This window comes from Triturus cristatus, chromosome 10 (genome assembly GCF_964204655.1).
Source record: "Triturus cristatus chromosome 10, aTriCri1.1, whole genome shotgun sequence".
Lineage (NCBI taxonomy): Eukaryota > Metazoa > Chordata > Amphibia > Caudata > Salamandridae > Triturus > Triturus cristatus.
This window is the reverse complement of record NC_140593.1, coordinates 672,709,373-672,721,712: the sequence shown is the minus strand read 5'-3', so window position 1 is coordinate 672,721,712 and position 12,340 is coordinate 672,709,373. Positions and strand designations below refer to the sequence as shown.

Here is a 12,340-nt window from a genome sequence, read left to right as displayed (position 1 = left end):
CGAAACCAATCCCCGCCAGCCTTTCCATGGCGGTTCCACCACCATGGAAAGGCTGCCTGAAGCCAGCATAGTAATTTGGCAGACGGTGCCTGCCAGGCACCGCCACCATTTTACAGATGTAGACCGCACTGCCAGGCAATCGGAACGATCGCCTGTGGCGGATCCGTGGCTGGCGGTCTTTGCGCCTGCCACTGTCGCAGTCCGATTCCCCCCGCCATCCTAATTTGGGGGGGCAGGGAATCGTCGTCCGATTGCGGAGGGACAGCCACTGCACGGCTGGCGGTAGCGGGCCTTCCTGCATAGTAATCGCCCCTAAGTGTAGATATTATGATTGCTGTATAGTGTGTATTTCCATATTCTAATTAGCTTTTAAGGCCCAATTTTCATCCAGGAGGCATACAATGAAGTAGGATGTGCCACCAAAAACCAGTTGGATTTTCTACTGAATGCAGTACAAGGACTAAAGGTCCGCAGAGTGCAAAAGCTGGTGCCAAGCATTCCTTATGCCAATACATCTTAGAACAGATCATGCTAGGTTGGAATCTTGCTTGCCACCCCTGCCCTTACCAGTCCTCCTTCTTAGATGTCCCCATAACCAGCACATCTTTTGAGGAAGCCAGCGGTATTGCAAACATTAGTAGAAAGCACAGACAGGAAAAGAGTAAACATGGAGAGTAGGTAGGTTCGCGACAAAGACAATACATATTAATAGAGATCTGGTGTTGTGGTTAGGTTGTTGGCAATGGAATCATTGTCACTGGTTCAACTGTTTTATTAACTGCTGACAACAGATACTAATAATTGAAAAGATAAATTCTTTGATTGCTTGATTAATGGATTTATAAGGTACCATTGTTATTATTCTCTAGATTGCCCCTGGTTCCAGGTGGTTAGTGGGCAGCCCCTGTCATAGATTTATTAAGGCTCTGGAATCAAGCAACCAGGTTTGCAGTCCTGGATTGTTTACTTCAAATGTATCACCCTACACCTAAGTTCAACAAAGAACAAAAATTTGAGATTTAGAAACAGATTTGTCACAGTATTACCTGCTGCATAAAACATTTATTTTTACTTATCTGATCATCGAAGAAAATCTATAAAAAGTTCATAGACGAGTACAGAAAGATGCATTTCTCCAAAGGTGTATGTACTTACAAACTTAATTGCAATTCTCCCCCAAAGGATACCCTAGAAGCAAAAAAAGAAAAGAAAATTAAGAAATGTTGTCATTTTTACCTGATCTCAAATAAACTGGCAGGCACCCCGGAGCCTTTCTTCTGACTCTCAGGATTTACCATCTTGTCTCTGAGTCTCTTGATTCACTCCATATTGTCTCATATTGTCTCATGGCCTGTTTCTGAGTTTCAGGATCTACAATCATATCTCCGCGTCTGTCCTTTTAGCATTGGTTTTAACTATCTTCTTTTTGTCTGGACTTGCAGTACGCACTAACTTATGTCAGGGTGTAGTCTCTTATTCACTGCCCAATCTCAGAGTCTAACTTCTGATTCCCTGTATTCACTATTCCAGATAAAAAATAGTATACTTTAAGATACATAATGTATTATTTATTTCAAATGTTCTCTCTTTTTCTCAGGATTCAATATTGTAACTTAGTTTATGTCTTCTTTATGCCTCAGGATTCACACTCTTATTTAATGATCTAGACGCTTTTTGACATATAATTCCCTCTATAGTCTGTGGGTCTGTCTTTGTTGAGTTTTAGGATCCACTGCCTTGCTTTATGCCATATGGCCAGGCTTATTTGAGTATCTTATCCTTGGACCTGTCCTCTTTCAGTTACAGTCATAAATTGCTTATCTCATGAACTGTCCACTGATTCTCAGGATACAAAACAATATCAAACTTCCTGCTCTATTTTAGTTTCCAGATTCAAATCTTATCTCAATATCTATTCCAGAATCGGAGTCCTTTTGCTTAAAGTTAGAAAGGGCTGATTCATTGAGCCTTTAAGCATGAGTGAGGGTCTTGCTTCGGGAGAGTCAACAGAAAGTCACGTCTATGTTGGAACAAAGAAACCTGCTCACAGAACAAGTTTTGTAAATCCATGTTAATAAAAGCGGTCACACTTATACAGTGCACAATATATAAGGAACTACAAATAACTATGATAATGAATACAATGAACATCTTAACAATACAGAAGTGATTTTTATGAGGGAAATTACAATAGTTGATGACAGCAATTACATTGTAGAGGAGCAGGGTATTCCAGTGTGTGTGTGTGTGTGTGTGTGTGTATGTGTGTGCGAGTGTGCATGCGTGTGTGTGTGGGTGTCATATAGGGACAGACCGTAGTGGTATGTGCGAGGCTAAACAGAACGTATCTAAATGAGTGTCACTCCAGGACATGCCTTTTACAAAAATGTTCTATGTGAAAATGTTTATGTGTAGTATGGTCTGTGTGGGTTTTCCTTTCTCTATCTATCTCTCCTGCAGTGATAGAACCTATATATGTGAGTATCCGACATGATCAGAACAATTCCTGTTTTTAGAGAGACTGGGACCTCAGACTGCATCGAAGTAGTGAAGGGTTTCAAGACATAAATTAAAATGTTTTGGACCCCCTAGAGCCAGTAGGAACAACAGGCCCAAATACCAAAATGACTTTCCGGCTATCCAGTATGAGTCAATCAAAGGCCATTGTTGGTTTCGGAAGTTAAAGTACAGGCTTTTCAAGTGTCAATTGCCATTCAGCCTATTAGCAAGAACATTCTCTATGCACTGGTTGCATATCATGATGGATCACTTGAATTTAGCTCTTCACATACTGCCCATGGATACGCCCTTTGCCCACTCAACTGTTCAAGTAATGTTGAGACTCTAAGCAATGTATACAACTGGAGTCACCCATAAACCTAAAGAGGACTTGGGTATAGTTAGTAACAAGAAAACAATGTCCTAAAATACAGTTCAAGCAAACAATAATTCATTTAATACCATATTTGAGAATTGATATTACATAATCAAGAGACAGAAGAAAAAGAGCGAAGACCAGAATTTTCCGAAAAGTGTATATAAATATTTAATGACTTTTAAGATTAAAGAAGCATCAAAAAGTACATGATAGGTGAAAAGGATCATTTAGTCCATGCCTTGATTTGGACTTCCAATGAAAAACCCAATAATCACACTATCACTTCGAGGTTTACCGCAGCTCACAGGACATTACAAATGCCAAAACTGTTCAATGTGTGTCCATACCTTCAACACAAAGAAATGTAAACATGGCATATTTCCTATCATTTACAACAGTTTATTAATTGTAGATCTAGCAATGTGGTATATGCTATTTAGTGCCCTTGTGGCCTTCTATTGGCTGACCAACAATCACAAATGATTAAAACACGTATAATGCGGCACAAAAGCCGCATTCGCTGCAAAAATGTCAGTGCCCCCTTGGTTGCCCATTTTATCTCACAAAATGCACAGACACTGACCTTACGTGGCAAATTATTGAGCAACCCCGCCTCCTGGCATGGGCAGGGGATCTATCAAAACTACTGACACGTTGTGAGTGCCATCAGATTTCTAGATGTTACTCTGTTACCACTGGTTTAAATTCTATGGATGAATGGAACAATTTGATTTCGGCTTAATAACACCATGTTATGCAACATACGGTGAGAAAATTCAATGGAATGTATTTTGTTTTTTGTTTGTTTCTTCCAACTGAATAACTCTTTCAGATTGTAGCTCTGTATTACCTATGATAGATTTAATTTATAATTGTTTCTAAAAAGTATCTTCGAGATTTATTCTAATATTCTAAATTTTTGTATTTTGTCTACCATGGATATTTCTCCTTTGTTATGATTTATTATATGTCTTCGTTGAAAAATAGATGTTGTATAAATGGCCTCCTATTTAATTTATAGGGTGAACCGTTTCATCTTTTTTAGCGTATGCACAAGACGCATGTTTGCGCTTGATGGTTAGCGCTCCAATGTGATTGAGTGTGTATATCTTTAGCCATATTCAGCGTCTCAAGCTGTACAGGCCTTTCCTTTTGTGCTTTATGCCATTGTGCACTCTAGTCTTTTTAAGAGTGAGATGCGTGTTTTTTCTTGCCCCTCTGTGTACCTTACGCCTTTGAACATTCTAGACTTGCCAGAGTGCGGCTCATCTTATGCTCACCCCCTTCCCCTTATTTAGGTTTCGCCTTCACAGCACTGTGCTTGTGAATGCTATTGTTTTTAATAGAAATCTGAAAAGGCGCTTACATCCCGACCCCTCACTTTCCTACTTTTTAACTAGTTCCTATGCTTGCCACCTACTTTTCCTCCATTTCTATTGGCTGTAGAATATTTTCCTGCATTTACCAATGCTTGTTCCTCATCTGCTTCTGTTATAAGTTTCATGTGGCTGACATTCTGTTAACATCCGCTTTGGTGGAACTATATTTTCATAAAGTTTTGCCTCTTTCATCTGGCAGCGGATTTATATACTGCGTAATTTATCACACAGAGAGATTACGTGATTTTCCGAGAATCACAGGATGTTGCACAGCTGAGATTTGAACCGGGATCCTCAGCTTTCAATTCAGCAGCTCTGGCCGCTTCGCCATACCCTCTCCACTACTGTGATACTTGTTTCCCATGGTATTATTTCATGGGCTGTGATGGTTTACAGATTATTTGCATGCATTCGGGGGTCACATAACAAATTCTTTCTTGTTGTTCGTTTTTTCAATCTTTGCCCTTTGTTTACTTTTCTGTTTAAAGTTTGTCTGGAAATGTGTTTGTTTGCACTTGAGGCAGATTATTATGAGGTGAGATTTCATTTGAATCTACTGCAAAAGCAAATCGCTAAACTCTTTTGTTTTTTTTAATTAAAATGAGCTTGTTTTACAATGTGCATCCTGCATTACTGACAACACTTTGTGAGATTGCTTTTGCGTAATTGCAGCTAATATTTTGTCTCACTGTTCCTTTCGATAACCCTCACTGTTTAGGTCTCGCCTGACACAGCTCATGCGCTGGTCTGGCGAGACATTTTGTGAGGGCTCCAAAAAGTGCTACCAGGCCAGCCTAGACCTACAGTGCATGTGCGCGGGCGCGCACGTCGCGCTTTACCGCTATTACTTTCACTTTCGCGGCCGCTTTGATGTTTGATCGCGATCACTTTCGCGGCCGCTTTGATGTTCTCCGTGAGGCAGAAGTCAGTACGAATAATACCCTTTTTATTAATTTATTTTCAATTTAAAACGAAATACATTAGTTTAAAGATGAGTCTTCTGTTAAAAAAAATCTCACATTTTGAATGTATAATAGCTCCATATCATACAATTATTTGTCCAGTCATTTGAATACTAGCAATACCTTGTTTTATATATAGTGCTGCATACTGCACTTTTACTATTTGTATGCACTGCGAAGAATAGGTGTTAATTTAGTCAATTCCATGGCAGTCGGTTTACCGATTTAGGAAGGATTAAAGACTGAATTGACTTTGTTGGGATTCAAACTTTAGAACAAGGGAACATATTTTCCATTGCTCCACCTCAGCTTGTAATTCACGGCCTCTTTGCGTTCAGGTTATTAATTTCATCTCTTCTTTTTTAGAAAATTATTGAAACCTTGGCCTTTTCGGTCAAATTTCAATTCCTAGCACACCCATATTAACATCGCAATTTTTGTCTACATCATTTGGTTAAAATACTTTTCAGAATCACATCTGCATAAAGGCCTTTAACAAATGTCATAGAGTTTAGTTTCCCATATCTTCATATATATCTGTTTATATGAGCCCTCTTGTGTCGCCAATATGTTTCATCAAATAGGCCTTTAGTCCTATGACTTCCTCAGTGCTAAAGGAGGCTTTAGAGTGCATGTGCATCTCCATATCATCTCGCATCTGTATTATTCCGGTCTGTACTTCAATGCATTTGTAATCGATGCAAGCTCACATGGGGACTGGAGGAGGTACTTTTTGAGAAATATCGTTCTCCGTTGCTTTTAGTGCCTAACTAGAGGTCAGGGACACACCAGTTGTGATATTACCACATCATTCCGAGAGTCCTTCCTCAGAATGAGGGATACGATGTATGTTTCTAGTTCTGAGCTGCAAAACTCAGAATGTGGGTCCTTTACCAAGCATTCCAAGTTTTACATGGCAAAAAATATGTGGGGGGAAAGGTGGTAACGTCTTTCAGCTTGAAATCTGAATCCAGGGCAAACTGCTGTGTGTGCCAACATCTGGATCACTGCCTCCACTTGAAAGAGCGCAGAAGAGGTGTTTTAGTACTCATAGTTTCCGGCTAACAAAACAATACGGGAGCACAAAATTCAGAGCATTGTGACGCATTTTATCAAATGCTTAGGAACTCAGGAAGGGTTTTGAAAGTGGGTTGGTTGGTGGAAGAACAGGTTTGTGCCCTGGGGGAAATGCTTCCTACTGCCTGGAACAGAATTCATAACATTACGCTTTCTTGTGCAGCATGCCCTGAGGCAGATTGAATAATATGCAGACCATTGGTGTGCAGTGGGGATAATCAGATTGATAAATATATCCTGAGCCCGTCCCCTCGAAGTGCAGTGTGTGCTGAAACATTTGAAGGATGTTCTACCAATCGGCTGATGGAACGAGGCCACTCAGACAAGTTGCACTAGTTCAGGATACCTGAGAAGCTTTCAATATGACACTTCTGTGAAATTTATGTTTTCCTTGGAGTTAGTTGTACGTTACCTTCTGCACCCCTAATTTTTAGCAACATTGTGTATTAGCCTATCACACTCTATTTCTGCCCAAGCTTCGCACAGTTCTCCCAGTTGAGGATTCTGTCTGCGTGTATGTGCTATATGTGTTCAGGAAGGGCAGCAAGTTAACATAATGAAAACATCTGAACCCAGAAATGGCGGGAAGTCTTCTCTGTGCACCCCCCTGTCGAGCAGATGAGGAATGATCTGCCAGCCCATGGATCTGGAAACCTAGTTAGAAAACTGACGTCAGTATCCCAGCTCACATCAGTTCTCGCTATACACATGCCTCTACATACATGTATACACACACATGCAGTAGTCACTGTCCTAACTCTGACAATAATAACAAGCATTGGCATAGCCAATAGGTCTCGCCTTTGGGACCTTATAAGTGTTTAGCCATGCAACAGTTGCATAACTAAACACTTATAAGGTCCCAAAAGCGAGACCTATTGGCTATGCCAATGCTTGTTGTAAATGCCACTTTCATCATTTCCAAGCTCTCTTGCATGTTTGGTGAGTTCATGGGTCCGAGTTCGTCTAGTTGCGGCATGGTGCCGAAGTCTTTTAAGCTGTTCCCTCGTGTAACCCTCCCTGCTTTCTTTTGCCACTTTCAGCTTTTTCCAGCTCTCTTGTATGTTTGGGAACAGAATGGGGCTGAGTCCGTCTGGCTTCGGCGCATGGTACTGATGTTGTTCAAGCTTTATTTCAGTTCATATTTTTGTCTCACTGTTTTAAAATGTTACCTTCATCTTTTCCTGACCCTCTTCAGCACAGGTAGGATTCATACTCAGCGCTAATAAATATATATATACATATATATATATTTTACCTACTGGCGGTCGCCAGTAGGTAGTTATAGTTAGGACCAAGTTTCCATAGGAAGAGCATTTTTTGTTTTGCTTATAACTTTGGCGTCGTTTGATGAATCTTCATGAAATTTCCAAACTAATTCTTTGTTTCTATCAGCTCCTATGTGGGAAGATTGGGGGTGATTCGTCAAGGGGGGGTGGAGAAAAAAGGGGGTTCCCAAAACGTGTTTTCTCCATGTTAATTTCCATAGGAAACTTTAGACAAGGCTATAGGTCGAATGGGTGAATGGAATTGCCCTAAATTTGGCAGGGCGAAGGGTCTTGGTCTAGAAAGCACGCTTTTGTTTATTTGGTGTAAATCCGTGCAGTAGTTTTGGAGAAGTGTCGAAATTTACAGATATCGATATTTGGGAGTTCTGCCATCTGATTGGCTGAGGTGTTACGGGCACGAGCTTGCTGCTTATTGGCTGTGAGCGCTGCGAGCGGTTGCAACTAGGAAGTGTTGGCCGCCATTTTGTGATTCCATTGAAGCGAGTAAGGGGGAAAAAGGGCAAAAAGAGTAGGAAACAGGAGGATAGGAGCACTGTAACCTCTGTGGGGGAGTGCAAAGCGAAGTAGTCACTCCTACCGGACTGAAAGTGCGGTGTTGCTCAGAGTGAGATGGTGGTGAGATGAGTTGCTGCTACAGTCGGGTATGAAACCTAGAGCCTAAACCGGGAGGTCATTGCTGTAAAGTGATGTGCTCTGGTGTTTGTAGGATACCTGTGGAAGTAGTGTTAGTAGGCATTTATACCATACAGGGAATGGAAAATGAACTACTGAGCTCTACCGTGTGTTTTTACTATACCGGAAGTGGGAAGCGAAGTACTACGCCTACCAGTGTGAAGACTCGGGGATCAAACCGAGCTGATTGTTGTAAAGTGATGGGCTGTGGGCGCTGTAGCATACTGGCCACTGTGGTATAACTGTAAGTAGTGTTAGTATGCGTTTAACTATACAGGGAGTGGGAAGCGAACTACTCACCCCTACTGGTCTGAAGACTCGGAGATTAAACCGTGAGCTCATTGCTGTAAAGTGATGTGCTCTGTGTACTATTTCAATGCAAGTCATAGTACAATGTTAGTATGTAATGAGACTATAATGTAAGTATGTAATGTTAGAATGTAGGGCTGTCATGAGGGGAATCTTGGGGGGTTTGTACACGGTGCTGGAGAAGACGGATTCCTTGGTGTCTGGTCCTGTTGGTGGCTGTTTAAGCTGTCTTCTTTTCCTGCAATAAACCTACTTATCGGATCCACTGCTGTCTTCCTGTTCACTACATAAATTTAGCGACCCGCGGGAGAAGGTGAAAAGAAGACAACACTCATCAAGATTTTGTGCTTGCTTGCATTGTGCTGAAGACCCGTTTTCTTGGTGAATCTGTTTCTACTTATCCCAGGGCCGTCGGCTGATCGAACTATGTGATCCCACCTATGGTAGGATTTTTGATTTTTTGATTTTGCGCTTCCTCTGCCTCTTCACTACACTCTGGTTGCTGTACCACACGTGTGCAAGTAGTGTTAGTATGAATTTATACTAATTCTGTAGTTATGCATTAAACAAAGCATCATGGTCCCATGGAGCACCACCACCCAGGCGCAGGTCATACAATGTCCCGGGGTGTGCAAGCGCCGGACATTTATGTTTGCTATTACAGGGCGGGAGCATTGCTTACACCCTGTGATAGTTGCCTCGTTGAAGCGAGAGGAGGAAAACTTCGTATCGTTTCAATAAAGCGGAACCGGATGGTAAAAATTGAGAAAAAAAAATGAAGCGGGGTCTCAGCCGTTCATTTAAATAAGCCCACTGGTGGGTAATGTTCCGGGGCCAATCCTATTATTATATTGCGGGGTCTCTGCAGTACTGGAGATCTTAATCTCACATATAAATTAGGCGCGCGAGGGCACAGAGACGTTTCGCAGACTAGGGGATCGACACCTCCCCGGGTATTGTATACAAATTGTTCGGGGGGCTTCGAGGCGAAGTCAAGACCGGGGATCGGCAACCTCCGGGGCTTTATTTAAAAATGCAGGGTGTGCCTCGCCAGTCCTTCAAGCCTCGGTGGCCCTAGGCAGTGCGTTGTTGGTTCTGAAATCACACGGGCAGTACTCATGGTGTTATAAAGTGATACACTCATAGAACTCTTGTCGTTGTACAATTACCCAGGCTTCATTTATGTAATAGTCTGTTGGTTTATATTTGGTAGGTGCACCGGAAAATTAAACAAAATTTCCCTTATACCTACTATCGACCGCCGATTTTCTCAATAAACTACAGACAAGTGTTGTCAGAGAAAGAAGACTCCTACACTCAGGTATTTATTGGTAAAAAAAAATAACTTTTATTAACACAACACAAATAAATGGAAATGTAAGTTTATTAGAACAGCAGTAAAACATGAAAGAAGTGGGTGGGACTCCTCCGGAAGCAGCATACAAAACCTGCAAGACAAAAAAGAAACATAAGTATGTGTGCCATGTCTAAGAGAAAAAGAAAGGTAGTAAGAATGAACAGAGGAAAGTGAGAATGGGACAGAGAGTGAGTGGGTGGAAGGGAGAAGGGGAGGGAGAGTGAAAAGAACAGAGGGAGGAGGAGACAGAGCGCCGGCCTACTGCACCCAGCCCTCACTGTTCACCTCCCGGCACCCGTGTGTCTGGGACACTGGGGTCCGCAAGAAAGAGTGCGGTCCAGCAAGTCCTTAAAATGAAACAGAGGTATGAATGAGGCCAGAAATTAAATTATTATTTATGGCAACATCGCTTGCCTGCACCTGTGCACCCTGGCTGCTGCACCCCAGCCCCTTTTTCCGCACTGTGCTCAATTGCAGCTCCTGCGCACCGAGGCTTGACTGCTCAACTGCCACAACCAGTGTGTCCAAGGACGTGCCAGTGCGAGCTCCAACTCCGGAGTGCCGCTTTCAGGTTGGCCCAGCAGGTCTCTGGTCGGGAACGGTGTCTTGATACCACGGTGGAAGGGGTTAGAATGCCCAAGGCATCACCACGGGCTGAGCACCCGATCCGTCCATTTTGGCTCCACTAAGCCAGTGTCTGAAAAGGGAGAAAAAATATAATGTTGGAAACGTCTTGAGGTAAATGAAGGTTTCTTTCAACGTTAATGGAGAACACCAGTTGGGTGCATCCTTCCTTCTTGAAGTACGATCTTCGAACTGTTAGTGGTAATCGTGGTTCAAAGAGGAGTTGGAGTGCAAGAGAATACACAAGGTTAAATAATAATATGTTATGCCAACGTTCACATACAAAGGAACAGAGCGCATGGTAGAAGCGTAATGTGGGCGTGTAATGCAGTGACGCAAGCCTGTGTGCATGCACACTTAGTAATCAGCTCACTACAGTGTCCCAAAAGACAACGCCCGCTGGCTCAGGCCTACAGTACGGTCCAGCAGGTCCTTAAAATGAGACAGAGATGTGACTGAACGCGGTCAGAGATCACATCGGTACGCAGGGTAACATTGGTTGTTTGCACCTTTGCACACAGACTGATGCACCTCACCCCTCCCGCAGCACTGCGCTCAACACATGTCTGTAGGGCAGCGCTGCCCGCTGGCTCAGGCCTACAGTACGGTCCAGCAGGTCCTTAAAATGAGACAGACATGTGACGGAATGAGGTCAGAGAACACATTATTAAGCAGGGCAATATCGCTTGTTTGTACCTGCGTTCCCAGGCTGATGCACCCCACCCCTCCCGCAGCATCACGCTCAATTGCAGCCCCTGTGCACCAAGGCCCCACTGCTCACCTGCTGTCATTGTTGTATGTCCAAACACGACGGGCAGCAGGGTTCACAATTCAGGCGCAGTGTTGATTGCGACGATGGTGTACGCCTTATGGATCCCTTTTTTTATTGCACATTGTAATATTCGAGGTGGATGCGGCCATATCACCTGAGGCAGTGTAGAAGAACTGGGACATGTGGCGTTGTCGTTATCCTATTTATACGTACGAAAATTGGGCTGAGCTTGCATACGCCAGGCGAGCGTAGGGTTGTGAATAATAGTTCTGGGGACCTGGGCGTTGTTCAGTTCCTCCCTGGCCAGGGAGTGTACTTATGTGTGTTTCTGTTGCAGTTTTGACGTCGCAGAATGCGCAATTTACATTAATGTAGCATATACCGGGAGGGCGGCAACTATCGCTAATGAGATGCTGTTAGAAAACATTGAATGTTGTGGATATGCGCAGACACACATGTCAATGGTGTGCGGTATTATTGAAAGTGTTGCTATCGCGAAGCGCACACATATGAATGTGCTCGGATGGAGGGAGGATCAGCAGTGAGGCTATGTCATAAATAGTGATAACGTTCATTATAGTCAAGCAATGCATGCCAAACGTGAATCTGAAAGTTTCACATATGACACACTACTATACTGGTAAAGCCTGACAACAGAGAATACAGCAATACAAATGTACACATTACTGTTTACTGTTTGTCACATGTTATCTAGGATGTGCACTCTGCCCGTGGCTGATGATACCCGTTCGGGCCAGTAATACCTAGGCCGAAAGGCAGCACAATAATGTGCACACACACACACCGGGGGCATCGTGTAACACACATTTGATTTTTGATGTAAAGTTTGAGATGCATGGCCATCACACCTGGATGGCTAATGTACAGACCATGAATATTGATCAAGATGATCGTTGCATGTTGTGTGTAGTAGAAGATATGTGTGCACAGCAAAAAAACTTTTCAAAAAAGCTCTCTAAGCAGAAGGGGTGTGTCTCATCAAAGCTGTAGACAGAATGAC

General features: G+C 42.8%; 1 protein-coding gene across 6 annotated transcripts in view; it reads right to left on the bottom strand.

The window, feature by feature from the left end:
- The window catches only part of LOC146789879 (uncharacterized), a 499,281-nt gene that overhangs the window by 191,347 nt on the left and 295,594 nt on the right, over positions 1–12,340 (bottom strand). For all 6 annotated transcript variants that reach the window (XM_085628145.1, XM_085628146.1, XM_085628148.1 and 3 more), the window contains exon 3: positions 1,156–1,188. In XM_085628145.1, coding sequence (XP_085484271.1) covers positions 1,156–1,188 — 33 coding nt within the window. The remainder of the gene's footprint in view (positions 1–1,155; positions 1,189–12,340) is intronic.